The sequence below is a fragment of the Nannobrachium achirus genome (genome assembly GCF_963921795.1).
Source record: "Nannobrachium achirus genome assembly, chromosome: 14".
In the NCBI taxonomy this organism is placed as follows: Eukaryota; Metazoa; Chordata; class Actinopteri; order Myctophiformes; family Myctophidae; genus Nannobrachium; species Nannobrachium achirus.
Window position 1 is genome coordinate 2,230,706 of NC_137821.1, and position 14,446 is coordinate 2,245,151.

At 46.3% G+C, this 14,446-nt stretch overlaps 2 protein-coding genes across 2 annotated transcripts; one reads left to right on the plus strand and one right to left on the minus strand.

The window, feature by feature from the left end:
* Positions 1 to 799: 799 nt before the first annotated feature.
* LOC308298655 (ELAV-like protein 1) lies at positions 800 to 1,888 on the plus strand (the record flags this gene model as incomplete). Its single annotated transcript, XM_080742298.1, has 1 exon — positions 800 to 1,888. The coding sequence occupies one exon, from the start codon at positions 800 to 802 to the stop codon at positions 1,886 to 1,888; it is 1,089 nt and encodes a 362-aa protein (XP_080598424.1).
* A 6,756-nt stretch (positions 1,889 to 8,644) lies between these two features.
* On the minus strand, positions 8,645 to 10,243 carry LOC308298656 (parafibromin-like; the record flags this gene model as incomplete). The annotated part of the gene is made up of 1 exon (XM_080742299.1): positions 8,645 to 10,243. The coding sequence occupies one exon, from the start codon at positions 10,241 to 10,243 to the stop codon at positions 8,645 to 8,647; it is 1,599 nt and encodes a 532-aa protein (XP_080598425.1).
* Positions 10,244 to 14,446: the final 4,203 nt, after the last annotated feature.

Genomic DNA, 14,446 nt, shown 5'->3' on the forward strand with positions numbered 1-14,446 from the left:
ATTACAGTACTTGCGCACTCTGCTTGCGCAAGTGACTAGAGAGCATAGATCTGTTGTAATGGGAGAGTGTTTTTAGCAGGTCTTTCAGTCCAAGTGTATCAAAAAAGCACCTTGGTTAAGCACCGTTGGTCCGAGCAGTTTAACCTTCACCAGGTTAGCATTCACCAGCATTGGCAGGTTAGCATTCACCAGCATTACTGAGGTTAGGGTTAAGGTTAGGTTTAAGTGTATCTCCATCCCCCCGACTTACGTCACCTCCGCACAGCCAATCACAAGCTTCTGCTGCCTTAATCCAGTTGCCTTTTTAATACACTTGGACTGAAAGACCTGCTAAAAACACTCCCATTACAAAAGATCTATGCTCTCTACGCAAGTACTGTAATGGGCTGGGTATGTATGTAGTTGTTGTAATAGTATGTGACGTCATCTCCATACACTCCAAGTTCGATATTTGAATTGAAGATTGATTGATTGAAGAATTTATTAGAAGTTTGCAATAGAAAAAAGTACAGTTTCATGACAGTACAAATCACTGGTACAAGGTCAACTAAAAGGAGATCCTAGAAAGCCGAGGCTTATTTCCACAGGAATGAATGTGTCACATCGGCTGAGACACATTGGCCTAGACTTGGCCGATAATGACACAATGTCGAAACGAAACCGTGACGTAACGCTGCTGCCATAAAAGCACCCACCAGGACAGAACAGCCGAACATTCATTTACTTTTTTACACCAAATCCATCGTCTTCTCTCAGGGTCTGAAAACAAACAACACCACCACAGAGATCATCTTTTTACATGAGCTGCTATGAGCCCAGCTCCGCGGCTGCAGCGCCACCCGCAGGCGGGGGGGTGGGGGGGCCTCCGCTGGAGGACCCGCGCACCAACCTGATCGTCAACTACCTGCCGCAGAGCACCACCGAAGAAGAGCTGCGCACGCTGTTCGGCGGCGTGGGCCCCGTGGCCTCGGCCAAGGTCATCATGGACAAGGTGAAAGGTCACAGCCTGCAGTACGGCTTCGTGAACTTCGTGAGCCCCGGCGACGCGGCGCGCGCCGTGGACACGCTGAACGGCCGGCGGCTGCAGGCCAAGAGCATCAAGGTGTCGTACGCCCGGCCCTCGTCGGACGCCATCAAGGACGCCAACATCTACATCGCCGACCTGCCGCGCACCATGACGCTGCAGGACGTGGAGGCGCTTTTCGCGCCGCACGGCCGCATCATCCACTCGCACATGCTGACGGACGAGCAGGGCCGCTCGCGCGGCGCCGCCTTCGTGCGCTTCGACCGGCGCGCGCAGGCCGAGGAGGCCACGAGGGCGCTCAACGGACACCGGCCGCCCGGCGCCGCCAAGAGGATCCGCATCTCCAAGCCCATCCTGTGCCCGGGGCCGGGCATCAAGGCCATGGTGGCGGCGCAGCGCGAGCAGCAGGCCGCCGCAGCGCAGCAGCAGATGCAGATGCAGCAGCGCGGCGGGGAGGACGGGCTGCAGCGCGTCGCGGCCGACGCTAAGGCTAGCAGTGGAGGGTTCTCTGTTCACCACAACAAGCACTCCTACCACCACACCCACCACCACCACCAGCAGGGGGGGCCGACGAGCAGCGGCGCCGCGGTGCCGCGCATCTTCATCTACAACCTGGAGCAGGACGCGGACGAGGAGCTGATCCGGGCCATGTTCGGAGCCTTCGGCGGCGTCACCGACGTCAAGGTGATCCGAGACTTCAGGACCAACAAGTGCCGCGGCCTGGCCTTCGTCACCATGGCGCGCTACGAGGACGCCATCCTGGCCATCAGGGAGCTCAACGGGCACCGTGTGGGGGACAAGGTGCTGCAGGTGTCCTTCAAGGTGGAGGACTTTGAGGGAGGCCTGGGACACATGGGCCTCTGAGAGAGTAGTGGTGAATTTACACTTATTATTATCAGCCCCCATGTGAAAAGATACACCAGGGACCCCCAAGAGAAGGCTTATTTATGGCTCTATAGCAGTGATTCTCAACCATTTTAATTTCAAGGACCCCCAGTTTGACTTTACATTGACATGCATTAGGTTCCAACCCCCATTTTAATGGCATTTCTATCTCTGGGCCCCAAGTTTATATATTATATATTGCTCTTTAATGTAACTCAGAGTTACAGACCCATAGGTCCATTTGGTCCCCACTTTGAGAACCTGGGACACATCTGAGCTTTATGGGTTCGACACGAGAGCCTTTTTCTGGGGGCGTGGTTTAGAGCTTAGGGTTAGTTTTTTTCTGAGGTCAAGGGTTAGGTTTAGGCGTAGTTTTTCTGAGGTTAGAGTAAAGGCACACAACACCAAAGAAAGAGGCTCTTACATAGATCATCAACATAATAATTGGTGTTTACATTTAGATTCAAGCAAGGCTCAGTTGAATGCATACAATACAATGGAAGGAGGAGGGCATACATACATACATTATTTTATGTTATATATTTTCCACAGTGCCAGCAAAATAGTATATATACTAAGCATGCTATGTGTGTGTACATATAGGCCTATTGTATATAGGATATAGGTAGATAGATAGATATTTATATAGATGTAAATACATACTGTGTAATAGAGGCCTAGATGTAAACATAATGTGTAATACATACTGTAGTAAAAATGCACATAGAACGTCACAGAGACACACCAGACAGCAGTGATTATGTACCTTTTTTAATTTCAAGGACTTCCACTTTTTGATTCAGATTAGACCACAGATTAGACTCATTTGATACCATTCCCCATCTCTGGGACCCAGTCGACACCCTCGGTTTTCATGTGAACTCTTGAGAGTGTTTGGTATACATGTTTTTATGGACCTATTGTGTCTGAAATAAAGTTTATCATCATCATGTAACAAATGGAACCAAATAGACCTCCAGTAAGGGTCCATTTGGTTCCATTTGTACACTCTCAGAGTTAAGGGGCCCTGAGAACCAGTGCTATTACAGTTCTTAGAAATTCCATTCACTAACTTAGAGCTCCCTCTACTGGTCTCAGCAGGTATTGGAACAAAAGCACAGCAATCAGGAATGCTTGCTGTTGGTACAGAAGATTTGGTTTATTTTTTGTTTTTAAATATTACTTATTTTTCTTTAGTTATTATAGCTACACCCACACATATGATAGGAAGACACTGATAGATATTAGCAGACAGTATTACAGGTTTATTGCAACTTTTCATCTCCGCAGGCAAACCATTGGAAGAGGTAAGAGTGTTGATTTCAACAGCAAATGTTGAAATGTCTTTTGAATAAAATTCTATTTAGTTTTAGTCATATTTTAGTCATCTGAAATGATTTACCTATTCTAGTTTTAGTCAACTAAATATCATAAGGTTTCAGTCGACTAAATCTGCCTTGATGAAGTTGTAGTGCCGGATTTTACATTTGTTTGCATGCTGAGAATAGCAGATCTACAAGGACACACCGTTTTGCAGTGCAACGCGTTGTGAGCTTGAAGATCTGCCATTTTCACCCAACCAGACATAAAATGACTTGTCTTTTAGTTCTCTTCTCCACTAGTCCCTCCATAACATTTTATCTGTTGACGAGATTGTCAGGATTATTTGGTCTTAGTTTTAGTCATCGTAGCTTAGTTTTTATTTAGTTTTAGTCAGTGAAAATAGGTAGTCGAGCTGGAGTTCTTGTTCGATCGAGGCGTCGGCAAGTCTCCTTCCTGAACACCCATCATCCACATGCAGGTGCAGATGAACGGCATCCAAATGGATCTCTTCTGACTCCCTTCACTAGTATTACCAGTTACACTAATGAATGCTCTGTTCCATTCTGCTCAAACAGAGTCAGGGTGATGATATTGTGCATGTTGGCTCACTGGTAGTCTCTCAAGAACAGACTAACTGAGCTTGAGTTATGCTCCAGTTAAGGGTCGACCTTTTCTTTGACGATGGCTATCCAGATTGGCTCACTGGAAACTCTGCTGGGTCTCAAAGTGTGGTCCAGGGACCCTCATGCTTCCTTGAGGGGTTCCAAATGACCCCTTACTATGGAGGTCCTTGCAAATAAAGGTTTGAGAACCACTGTGCCACATGAAATGGAACAGAGCCTTCATTAGTATCATTGGTAACACCTTTGAAGGAAGTGAGAAGAGACTCAATTTCTCTACAGAATGGCTGTTGTGCATATAAACTGTAATGGCTGGGCTTCCAACCCGGGCGTGAAAGACCAACATCTTAACCACTAGACCAAAGGGACATCTCTTTGGTCCGGAGGAGATACTAGATTTTTGAGGCTTCAGGCTGGGGCTGTGACTCTCTCCACCCACCACATATAAACTGTGAAACTGACTACCTAGGGAGTGATCAGCAGTAATACTCTCACTGCTATGTAGCAACAGTAGGAGTTAAGCCACCATGGTCTTACAGTAATGTAATGTAGATACCATGTTATGTAGACTGATGCCAGGTCATTCATTGTTGATCTGGCATCTTATAATGTGCAGGCCTGTAGTTTCAATGTAGAGTTTAGTGATGTTTTCCAATGTTTTTCTTTGATTTTTCTACTGCTAGACTGTCCAGTAGTGTAGAGGAGCAGGACATCCACTCATCAGTTCTCTGCGGTTCAGAATCCATCCCAAGACGGCCGGTCACACATCTCTTTGTTCAGACCCTCAATCCTCTCAAGACATTGAGACCGTTTGGGCTGCTTTTCATGACTGAATCTAACAGTTAAGAGTTTTTACTGTATGTCCATAAAGGACAATTTGCATTACTTGGTTCTTAGTCTCTCGATTACAGACTTCTGCATGGGAAAAGAGCAACATAACTTTTCCCTGACGTTGTCTAGCCAGATTGCTTGGTTCTTGGTTTACCTAGGATGCTAGATTACTATTGCTAATGCATTTGATGTGTTACTTGTGTTTTCCTTGTTTATTGTAAATCCCTCTGGATTAAGAGCGTCCTAAATGTCTACATTGTAAATTGTAAGGGAACAAACTGCACACAGTGATCAGTGAACAGGAGGCAGCGTACCACAATGCTACGTTTATTGTGGAGGGAGACTTTGAACCGGGGTTAAACCTGAAGAAAATGCTCCTGGAATACTATATTATCAATACATTTACAGACACATGGTTTAAAAAGGCTCAACATCTGCTTAACCTCATGGCAGCTGAAGACAGGATGTTCTACAGAGCCATGGAGAGAGAGAGAAAGCATCGTGAAAGGCAGAATCACCGCCAAAAAAAATAATTTCCCCCGCTTTAAAGTTGTGATGTTGAGAATGCATCAAACATGCATCTTTTTGGCGATGGAGGAAACGCATCATGCAAACACAGGGAGAAATGCTGTGAGCCATATCACAGCATTTATTAATATCATTTATTCATTTGTTTGTTTTTGTTCACTTTTTTGTTTTGTTACTAAAGCTCTGCTATTCAGTGATATCTGTGTTCACCCTTCACAATGAGGATGGAGGCCTGGACTTGGAGAGCCAAAAAAGCTTTTTTGTTTGTTTGTTTTATTTTTTATTTTTTTTATTGTAATCATAATTGTAATTTTTTTGTTTTATTATTATATTGTTATTTCAGAGGTTTTCTCACTATTTTTGTTTCTTTTTCTTTTGTTTAGTTTTTTGTTCAGTTTTTCAATTTTTTGTTACTTATGTTTGACTCTGATTCCAATGAGATCCTTTTTGGTGGTTAGAGCGTCCTCCTGGGGAGCCAGAGGTCCTGGTGGTTCCAGGTTCCATTCCACACTGTCCCTGAGCAAGGCATTTAACTCCCTGAGTTACCCTGAACCTGTAGCAACCAAGTAAGTAAAGATATGAGACACACTGTAGCTCTGTTCCAGAGATGGGTATTTTGGAAAATGGTAAATGCATTTACTTTTGGTAACATACTGATTGGATTTGTATTGATTATTTTGACTTGACTATAGTGCCATCTATGGTTCAGGTCATGTCATTATATTACCTGGGCAGATATTATCACAGAAACATTGAAATCACCTGCTGGGTTTGGGCTGCATGTCACAACAAACAAACTGAGGAGCTCTTTTCATGTCTCTACAAAATATAAGATGATAAAGAACAGTAAGAACTCCTAAATATTCTGTGCAGAAGGCCCAGGCCCACACCAAGGTATGTCTTTTGTTATTTGTTTCATTTGTACAATGATTGTTATGGTTGTTTGTGGTGTGTGTGATTATTACTGGGTCGGCTGGGTATGTACAGTAGGTGACTGGGATTTTTGAAGACTGCTTCCAGTAATAGAGTAAGCTTTCAACTGTCCACTGACTGATGCCTTTTGTTTGGTGAGGGGCAAAACAGATTTGCCAAGGATATGGGGAGGTATAGACGAACATAGCGTTAGAGAGAACTCCACTAACGCTATGGACCAGAGCTAGTATGTGGTATGTATGTATGTATGTAGGTGTCCCCCTACAGCCAATGAGGGACCAGCATTCCTGGTGATGATGTCAGCAGAGTTTTGTATATAGAGCGCTCTTGGTAATGTATTCATACATGAGGACAGCAGTGCACACCTCGTGGTGAAGACATCAGGGACATGAGACCAGCAGTGCACACCTTGTGGTGAAGACATCAGGGACATGAGGCCAGCAGTGCACCCCTCGTGGTGAAGACATCAGGGACATGAGACCAGCAGTGCACACCTTGTGGTGAAGACATCAGGGACATGAGGCCAGCAGTGCACACCTTGTGGCGCGCTCTGCTTGCTCACAAGTAGGCCATGTGTGGCCTGCTTGAGCGTGAGGCGCAAGTTGGCACCTCTACAGAGTGCAGTTCTAGTTTTCCAACTGGCCATCTTAGCAAAAAATAAATGTCTGTTTACCTACAAAATGTTTGTCTTCTTTGGGAATAACAGGGTATTTTTTAAACCTTTTGTGATGGCCACTGCCCGTCACTATGACTATGCCCATATATGGGCATACTGATGACATCAGGGATCTCCATACATGTACTTGAAAGGGACAATGAATGACATATATCTGTGCATATCTGTTGGATTGGCAGTGCAATTTATAGGTATGAAGCTGCTGTAACAGTTGGCTACATGGTTACTGTTAGTGTAGGTTTATTGTCACATGACTGAGGTTAGAAGACCAGAAACCTTGTTTACACTCTGCAAAGATAATAAACTAGGGCTTTCATGATTATGACATTTTACATGACCATTAATTGTCACTCAAATAATTGCAATTAACGATTTAATTGTGTGTTTTACATTTCTGTTTAGCTGGTATGGTAGGCTTTGAAGTTGCACATGGCAGATATGACACATAATCTAAATATACAAAGAAAGTACTGCCATATTTGACAACTTACTATTTCAAAAAGAACATTGACTAGTGGAACATTGACTAGTGAATAGCTTGTTGGCGATCTACAAGCTCACAATGAGATCTGCTTATTTTCACTATTTTTGAAAATGTTTGAAAATATATGAACATTTTTCAACATGGAAACAATTATGGCGATTATGATAACATAATTGTGATTAGACAATTATAGTTGTGACAGGCCTATACTAAACATATACTGTGAAGAGGACCACCCTCAGGCTATTGTGCTCTTTCTTTCTTAGCAGTGCTCCTGCACAGGAGCTATAGCTCCAACATCTGGCTTTGTCCCGTCAAAACGCTTTCAAAAATGTCCGGGCCTTCCTCTTCTGGCTACTCGTCGCCGACGTTATAAAAGTAAATTGAAGCGTGGCTACACTACAATGTCCGGCCAACTGTACATTCTGGCACAAACGGCCTAAAGTTTCTTGTCCGGTTTGACCGGTGTTCAAACATGTCTGACTCCGCCACAAGGTTTGTTTTACGCCAGGGTCCCATTGGATATGCTTAGCAGGACACGCTGTGATTGGCTAGTGGACGTTTAATGAAATTAACTCCATACATAGCACTAACACACTAGGTGAAACAAATGTCCGGGCTCTGAATGCTCTGGCCAATGCAAGAAAGTAACCAGATATGGCCTACATCCTGGCACAAAACCGCTCAAAGTGATGAAATTAACTCATAAATATGATGTGATTTTTCTAGTTGTATAATGAGATTTCTCTCCGCATTGCTTGTCGGTTGGTGTCAGGTTGCCACCGTTGGTGTGTGAAGTGAGGACTCTGGCGTCGACTGTTCGCTGCTTCACCTCCCAATGAATCAATGAATGAATGAATGAATGTATGAATGGACCGTTGTAAAGCGCTTTGAGTACTTTGAAAAGGCGTTAAAATTAAAATGCCATTCATTAAATCAATCAAGCACATCCATATTGATTGGACACAGACTTCAGTACCCAGCATGTTCTGAGCATCAGAAGCATTGGTGTGCTCTGTGCTTGGTCCGGGGTCTCATCAGAAGCATCAGAAGCATCAGAAGCAGAGGTGAGCTCTGTGCTTGGCCATGTGTCGGTCCAGGGCCTCTGAGAAGAATGTTCTGAGCATCAGAAGTGGAGGTATGCTTGATCCAGGGTCTCATCAGAAGCATCAGAAGTGAAGGTGAGCTCTGTGCTTGGTCATGTGTCGGTCCATGGTCTCATCAGAAGCATCAGAAGTGAAGGTGAGCTTTGTGCTTGGTCCATGGTCTCATCAGAAGCATCAGAAGCAGAGGTGTTCTTTATGCTTGGTCATGTGTCGGTCCAGGGCCTCCCAGAAGCATCAGAAGTGAAGGTGTTCTTTATGCTTGGTCATGTGTCGGTCCAGGGCCTCCCAGAAGCGCAGGAAGACGGGTCTGTCCAGGTGTCGGCGGTGTCGGCTGACCTCCATCAGCGTGACGTTGTCCCAGCGCTGCACGTTGGCGTCCGTCGGGGCGTCGTCGTACTTCAGGTGGAACGCCGGGACGCGGGCGAAGAGGTCGGCGGGCGAGCCTCCGGGCGCCACCCCGGGGCAGCCCTTGAACTGCCAGGCGGGGCCCTGAACGAACACACAGACCACCCGCTGCTCCCAGTCCTCTGGGGACAGCCTGGAGGGCTGGTCCGTCAGGCGGTACGGCACCGTGACCTGGCGGGACGTTCCGTCTGCGCTGCCGCCGGGACGCTGCTCCTTACGGCGCTGGAGCAGAACCTCCTGGTCCCGCGGCAGGAGGCCCCCCGAGCCCCCCTCACTCTTCCTCCTCCTCCTCTTCTCCTCGGACGTGACGAAGGTCAGCTCCTCCAGGAGCTCCCTGGCGTTGGCCAGGGTGATGAGGGAGGTGGTGCCCGCCGGGACCACCACGATGGGCGTCCGGGACGACGCCCTGGCGTTCTGAGAGTGCGAAGGATGCGAAGGTGTGGCCTGTGAAGGCGCCAGGCGGGAGAGCGGCTGGGGAGAGGCTGGAGTCGGCGGGGTCGAGTTGTCGCCGGATGAGGCTCCTGCCGCCGCCGCCGCGGGAGTCGAGGTGGCGTGGCGGGAGACGCCGACGTCCGAGCCCTGCGTCTGTGCTCGTCCCGTGGACCTCCTCCTCTCCTCCTGGTCTCTGACGGACTGCAGGACGGCCAGGACGCTCCTGGAGAAGTCCTTCTGACCGGAGCTCTGGAGGACGGAGTTCCTGGAGCTCCAGACCCTCTCTCTGCTCGCGATGTCGTCATCCACCACCATCACCTCCTCCTTCTCCTCTGCATCCACCGAGATGCTCTTCTCCTTGAGGGTGCCGGCGACCTTGCTTCCAGCCTTCTCCACGAGAGAACCGCCGTCGGCGAGTGTTCGGCCGTCGAGCGGACTGTCGTCCCGGTCCATTTCAACAGACAAACACTTGCTCTCCGTGGACGTGGTCGCTGCTGCCCCGGGCAGTGACCCGCATCGCTCAGAGCCTTCTTCTTGGTGAGCCTCCCGGTCTGGTTGTGTGCGTTCCTCGTCCTCCAGCCTAGGTCTCTTCACCGCGGGCGAAGCCGCCACCTCGTCGGCCGCTCGTTTGCGCTTCGTCTCCAACGGGAGGGAGCTTCCGCCGTCGCCGCCCGTCGGAGTCGAGCCGCCGCCGCCGTTGAGGTACGACAGCATGGCCTTGCGGTCGGGTTTCCTGACGACAGGCACGCCTTGGGCCGCGGCGCGCTGCGTGTACGAATTGGGAGGGAGACGCGAGTTGGCCAGAAGGAACAAGACGGAGTCCAGGGTGTAGTGTTCCCGGGGCTTGAGCCCCTTCTTTCCTGTCCCCGAAACCGCGAAGCCGGTCTCGGCGCTCTTGGGCCAGGAGAGCTCGCCGAATACCACCGTGTCTCCGTCGGTGACGATCTCCTTCTTCTGGACGTTGTAGCGGCGGAGGACACTCAGGACGTCCTCCATCTCCACCTCACTGGGCTTCATGAAGACGTTGCACTCTTTTATACTGGGTTCATTCAGGAGCTGTTGGTGAATGAATGAATGAATGAATGAACCTCCGGCCCTGACGCTATGAATGAACAGATCAGTGGAGTCAGTGAGTGAATGAAGGAACAGCGCTGGTATCAGTTATCAGAGGACCAATAGGAGACTGATGTCAGACATCACTGCTATGACATCAGTACTATGATGTCAGTCACCTCCATATTTGGGCGTAAAGTGTCTTCTTTATGCCCATATATGGAGATCTCTATCTATATCGATTCTGGTTCCTGTAAATGAGCCGAAAAGCTAACTAGGACTCTCCTTTTAGTTGACATTATACCAGTGATTTGTGCTGTCATGAAACTGTACCTTTTCCTATGCAAACTTCTAATAAATTCTTCATTCAATCAATCAATCAATCAAGCAAGCAATAAGTTTACACTGTATCATTAGACTTAAATTATAACTTTTTTAGGTAAAATGATAACAGTGTAATATTTACACTTATGATATGATGTAGGTGAATGAACCATTCATTCACCTACATTTTCCTTCCTTTAAATACAGGTGTATTTAAAGGAAGGAAAATGTGATGACATGAACCCATCAGTCCAGTAGGTGGCAGTATTAGTCTATTTTATTCAACAGACACTAGTATAGATGAGAGAGAGAGAGAGAGATGAAGCTGGGACCCCCACTACATATAGTCGTAGTATTGGCTCTGTATTTGGCCCGTTCTTTTCCCCCTACACCGAACCTTATTATGTAGTCTGAATTAGTTAAAACTGCTTTTTTGTCATGGAACAGGCTACAATGCATGTTAAAAATCAATGCTCCAATATCCTATGGTCAATTTAATAACATGCTCTCTTAAATCTCCCTACCTCAGTATGCAATTGTTCTTAACCTACCAATTCTCTATGATGTTTCATTTTATTTCTTGTTATATACAGTATGTATATATATGTCTTAATTGTTGATCTTTGTGTATGTAATCTCGTCAGCGTTGCAAACGAGGGTGAACCTCAATGCTGTTTTCCAGAATAAATAAAGGTTTCAATCAATGTACGGGGAACACGGTCGGCCGGTGCTTTAGGATTGGTGTTAGGGTAATTATCACACCTGTGTTTTCACTGGAGGAAGTGCAGACAACGTCAACATGCTCCCTGTAGGATACAGTATACGCTCCTGGGAAAGTGGAGACGTTTTACTAAATAGTCATTTTCTGCCATAACTTTCAGATGGATATGAACCTATAGATGACACCTAGCTGACCCCAAGTCACAGCCATGCATTACAGGGTGAGTAGTCTGAGTACTGAGCAGCCAATAGCGGTGCTTCTTCATTACTGGGTGAGTACTGAAGTACTGAGCAGCCAATAGCAGTGCTTCATCATTACTGGGTGAGTACTGAAGTACTGAGCAGCCAATAGCAGTGGTCAGGGCAGGAATTTCATGGAGGCCATGAAGGACCAGTGGTGCTATGGGATTTTCTTTACAGGGCGGACGGTCATTTATTGGCATCACATGCACGCGCCTCTAGAGGCTATTTAAAAAGAACGGATCTCAGCAGATCTAATGGTGGGAAATCAAAAACGATGTTTTCTAGTCTTGATTGCATTTGCTTTGAATGAATCTCAAACAGTAGCCTACATACCACATAATGGAGCCATGTATGATATGCACGCAGTACCGCTGGAAACCTACAGTGGGTGTTAAAGTATCCATATGAATAGGGTACTTGGGCCTGTGAATCTATGGGGGGATGCGCTGCAGACCACTTACTGGTAAACCTGGTAAACTTGTTATGCAAATATAGCCATTTCATTAGATAGGCTATAATATGGCGCGTCGTCACTCCAATCTATGGGGACGCGTTCTAGCACAGTGCTTTCCCTGCTGTCCGTGCGCGTGCAAGTGGGAAATATATTGGCCACACGGCGTCCTGTCACGTCCAGCCTCGAAAGCACTGCTGTGAAGGACATGGCTGCCGTTGCCCCTCAGTGATGCCAATGACTGTCTCTTTCTTGTCAGTGACTATTGTTGTCATGTAGACACCAGTGTCTTTTGTGGAGATTCTGAAATTTTAACCCCCCAGTAACTTTGGGGAGGCAGGGCTGTATTTAGTAAACTGCAGATAGTCTACTTATAACATTTTAAAAACATCCTTAACCCCTTAAATTCAATTAATTCATTCAATGGACTAAAATCTAGTTTTATTTGATGGCCTTCCTGTCCTGGCATTTGGCCTTTGTGCCCTCAAACAATGGACAACACCAAAGGCCAAGTGGCCTTGACCCTAAAATGGTGAAATTCATAGCCTGGCGGTGGTTCTCCAACATCTTGGGCTCAGCCATGTAAATAACACTATCATCCACGGCACCCCTGCATTACACTGTTACTTTATAGAACCTTACATTTGTGTCATATTGCAGTACGTAAACAGGTGCATCTTTCCCCATAAGAGGACCATTATATTGTCTAACAGCACTGCTGTGGGTGGTGACCTTGTACTGTAGGTCATAAACAGTTCCTCTGTGATCCATCCTGTGTGGGTCAGGGTTGGTCCTTGTGTATGAGTTAATGACTCGTCTCCAGTCAGGACTCGAGTCAAACCCTTCATTGACTCGGTCTCGTCTTGCCCATGATTTTTAATAAGAGACTCAGGACTCTTCCTCCACCGAGTCCACTCCAGTCAAGAGTCAAGACAATGCAATGTAATAATTGTATTATAGCCATATTATGAGGAGCCCACATTATAAGAGAACTGTCTGGTGCTTTTCATAAATGAATTACTAGATGTTGTGAGTAAATGGTTTAGTAAGTAAACCCAGGATAGTCCTGAAAATGTGTGAATCTTGTGCAAATAATAGCAGGAACTATAAACTTTTCAAGATGTTAAATGATGTCCTGAGAATCCCTTGATGTTATACATAGATCTATGTTCTTCATTTTATTCTCAAATTGCACCAGAGCAATTCATTTAACTTATGTATTGCAATGAAAAGGGATTACACCCTCTGACCACAAGGTCTGACCACCCCACAGTGATGTTTTTGACAGCTCATTTTGATTAGTCTTTTGAATACATTTTCATTTAGTTTCAGTCATAGTTTAGTCACCTGAAACGTTTTAGTTTTAGTCTAGTTTTAGTTGACTAAATCTACAGTTGATTTACTCAACTGAAATGTATTTTGGCAGGACTTGATGAAATCGTAATGACTGATTTTACACTTGGTTGTGTGCTGAAAATAGTGAGCTTGTAGATCTGCTATTTTCAGCAAACAACACCTGAAGAGCAACCAAACATAAAATGACTCTCTTCTCCACCAGTCCCTCCCTAACGTTTACGTCTAGTTTTTTTTTTTTTTTTGACAAACCAGTCAATATATTTAGGCTCAGTTTTAGTCATCACAGCTTAGTTTTTATTTCGTTTTTATTCAGTTTTCGTGAGTGAAAAAAAACACAGTCGACAAACATTTTTCGCCAACCCCAACATTGCCTGGTGTTGCCAGCCTCTATCACACACTTCATTTGGGAAGAGAGTCTGGGATTTCAGGAAGAGCTTTCATTTCTACATCATTGCCCCAAACCACATGCCCCAAGTCTACAGAAACCACGTGCCCCAAGCATACAACCCTGATTGGCCAACCCTTGAAGCTGGTTGAGGAAATAGAATCTCAATCAATCGGTACCAGACCGTACTACAACACCACTACCGCCAGGGGGTGGTGTTGTGTTCGGTCTGGTTTATTAACCAGGCAAACCACAACACAAAGCCAGATTAGATCAGATTTCTGGCCAGCCGGATCATTTGCCACTTCCCTCTACTCTCTCTTTTTTAAATCTTTACATCTACAGTATCTGGTCTTGGTCTCAACTTGGTCTCCCCCCCCCCCCCCCCCCTGACTTGGTCTGCATGGTCTGTAGCAGGGTCTCTATGTCTGCAGAGTGAGTGTCTGTCTCTGTCACAGAGATGGTTGTATGAAGGCTTGTTGTGCTTCTTTTCTTCAGCAACGTTATAGCACACACTCCACCACATCTCTCTCTGTGTGTGTGTGTGTGTGTGTGTGTGTGTGTGTGTGTGTGTGTGTGTGTGTGTGTGTGTGTGTGTGTGTGTGTGTGCGTGTGCGTGTGTGCGCGTGCATCATGTCCTGGTAGGGTACACACACACACCTTGATA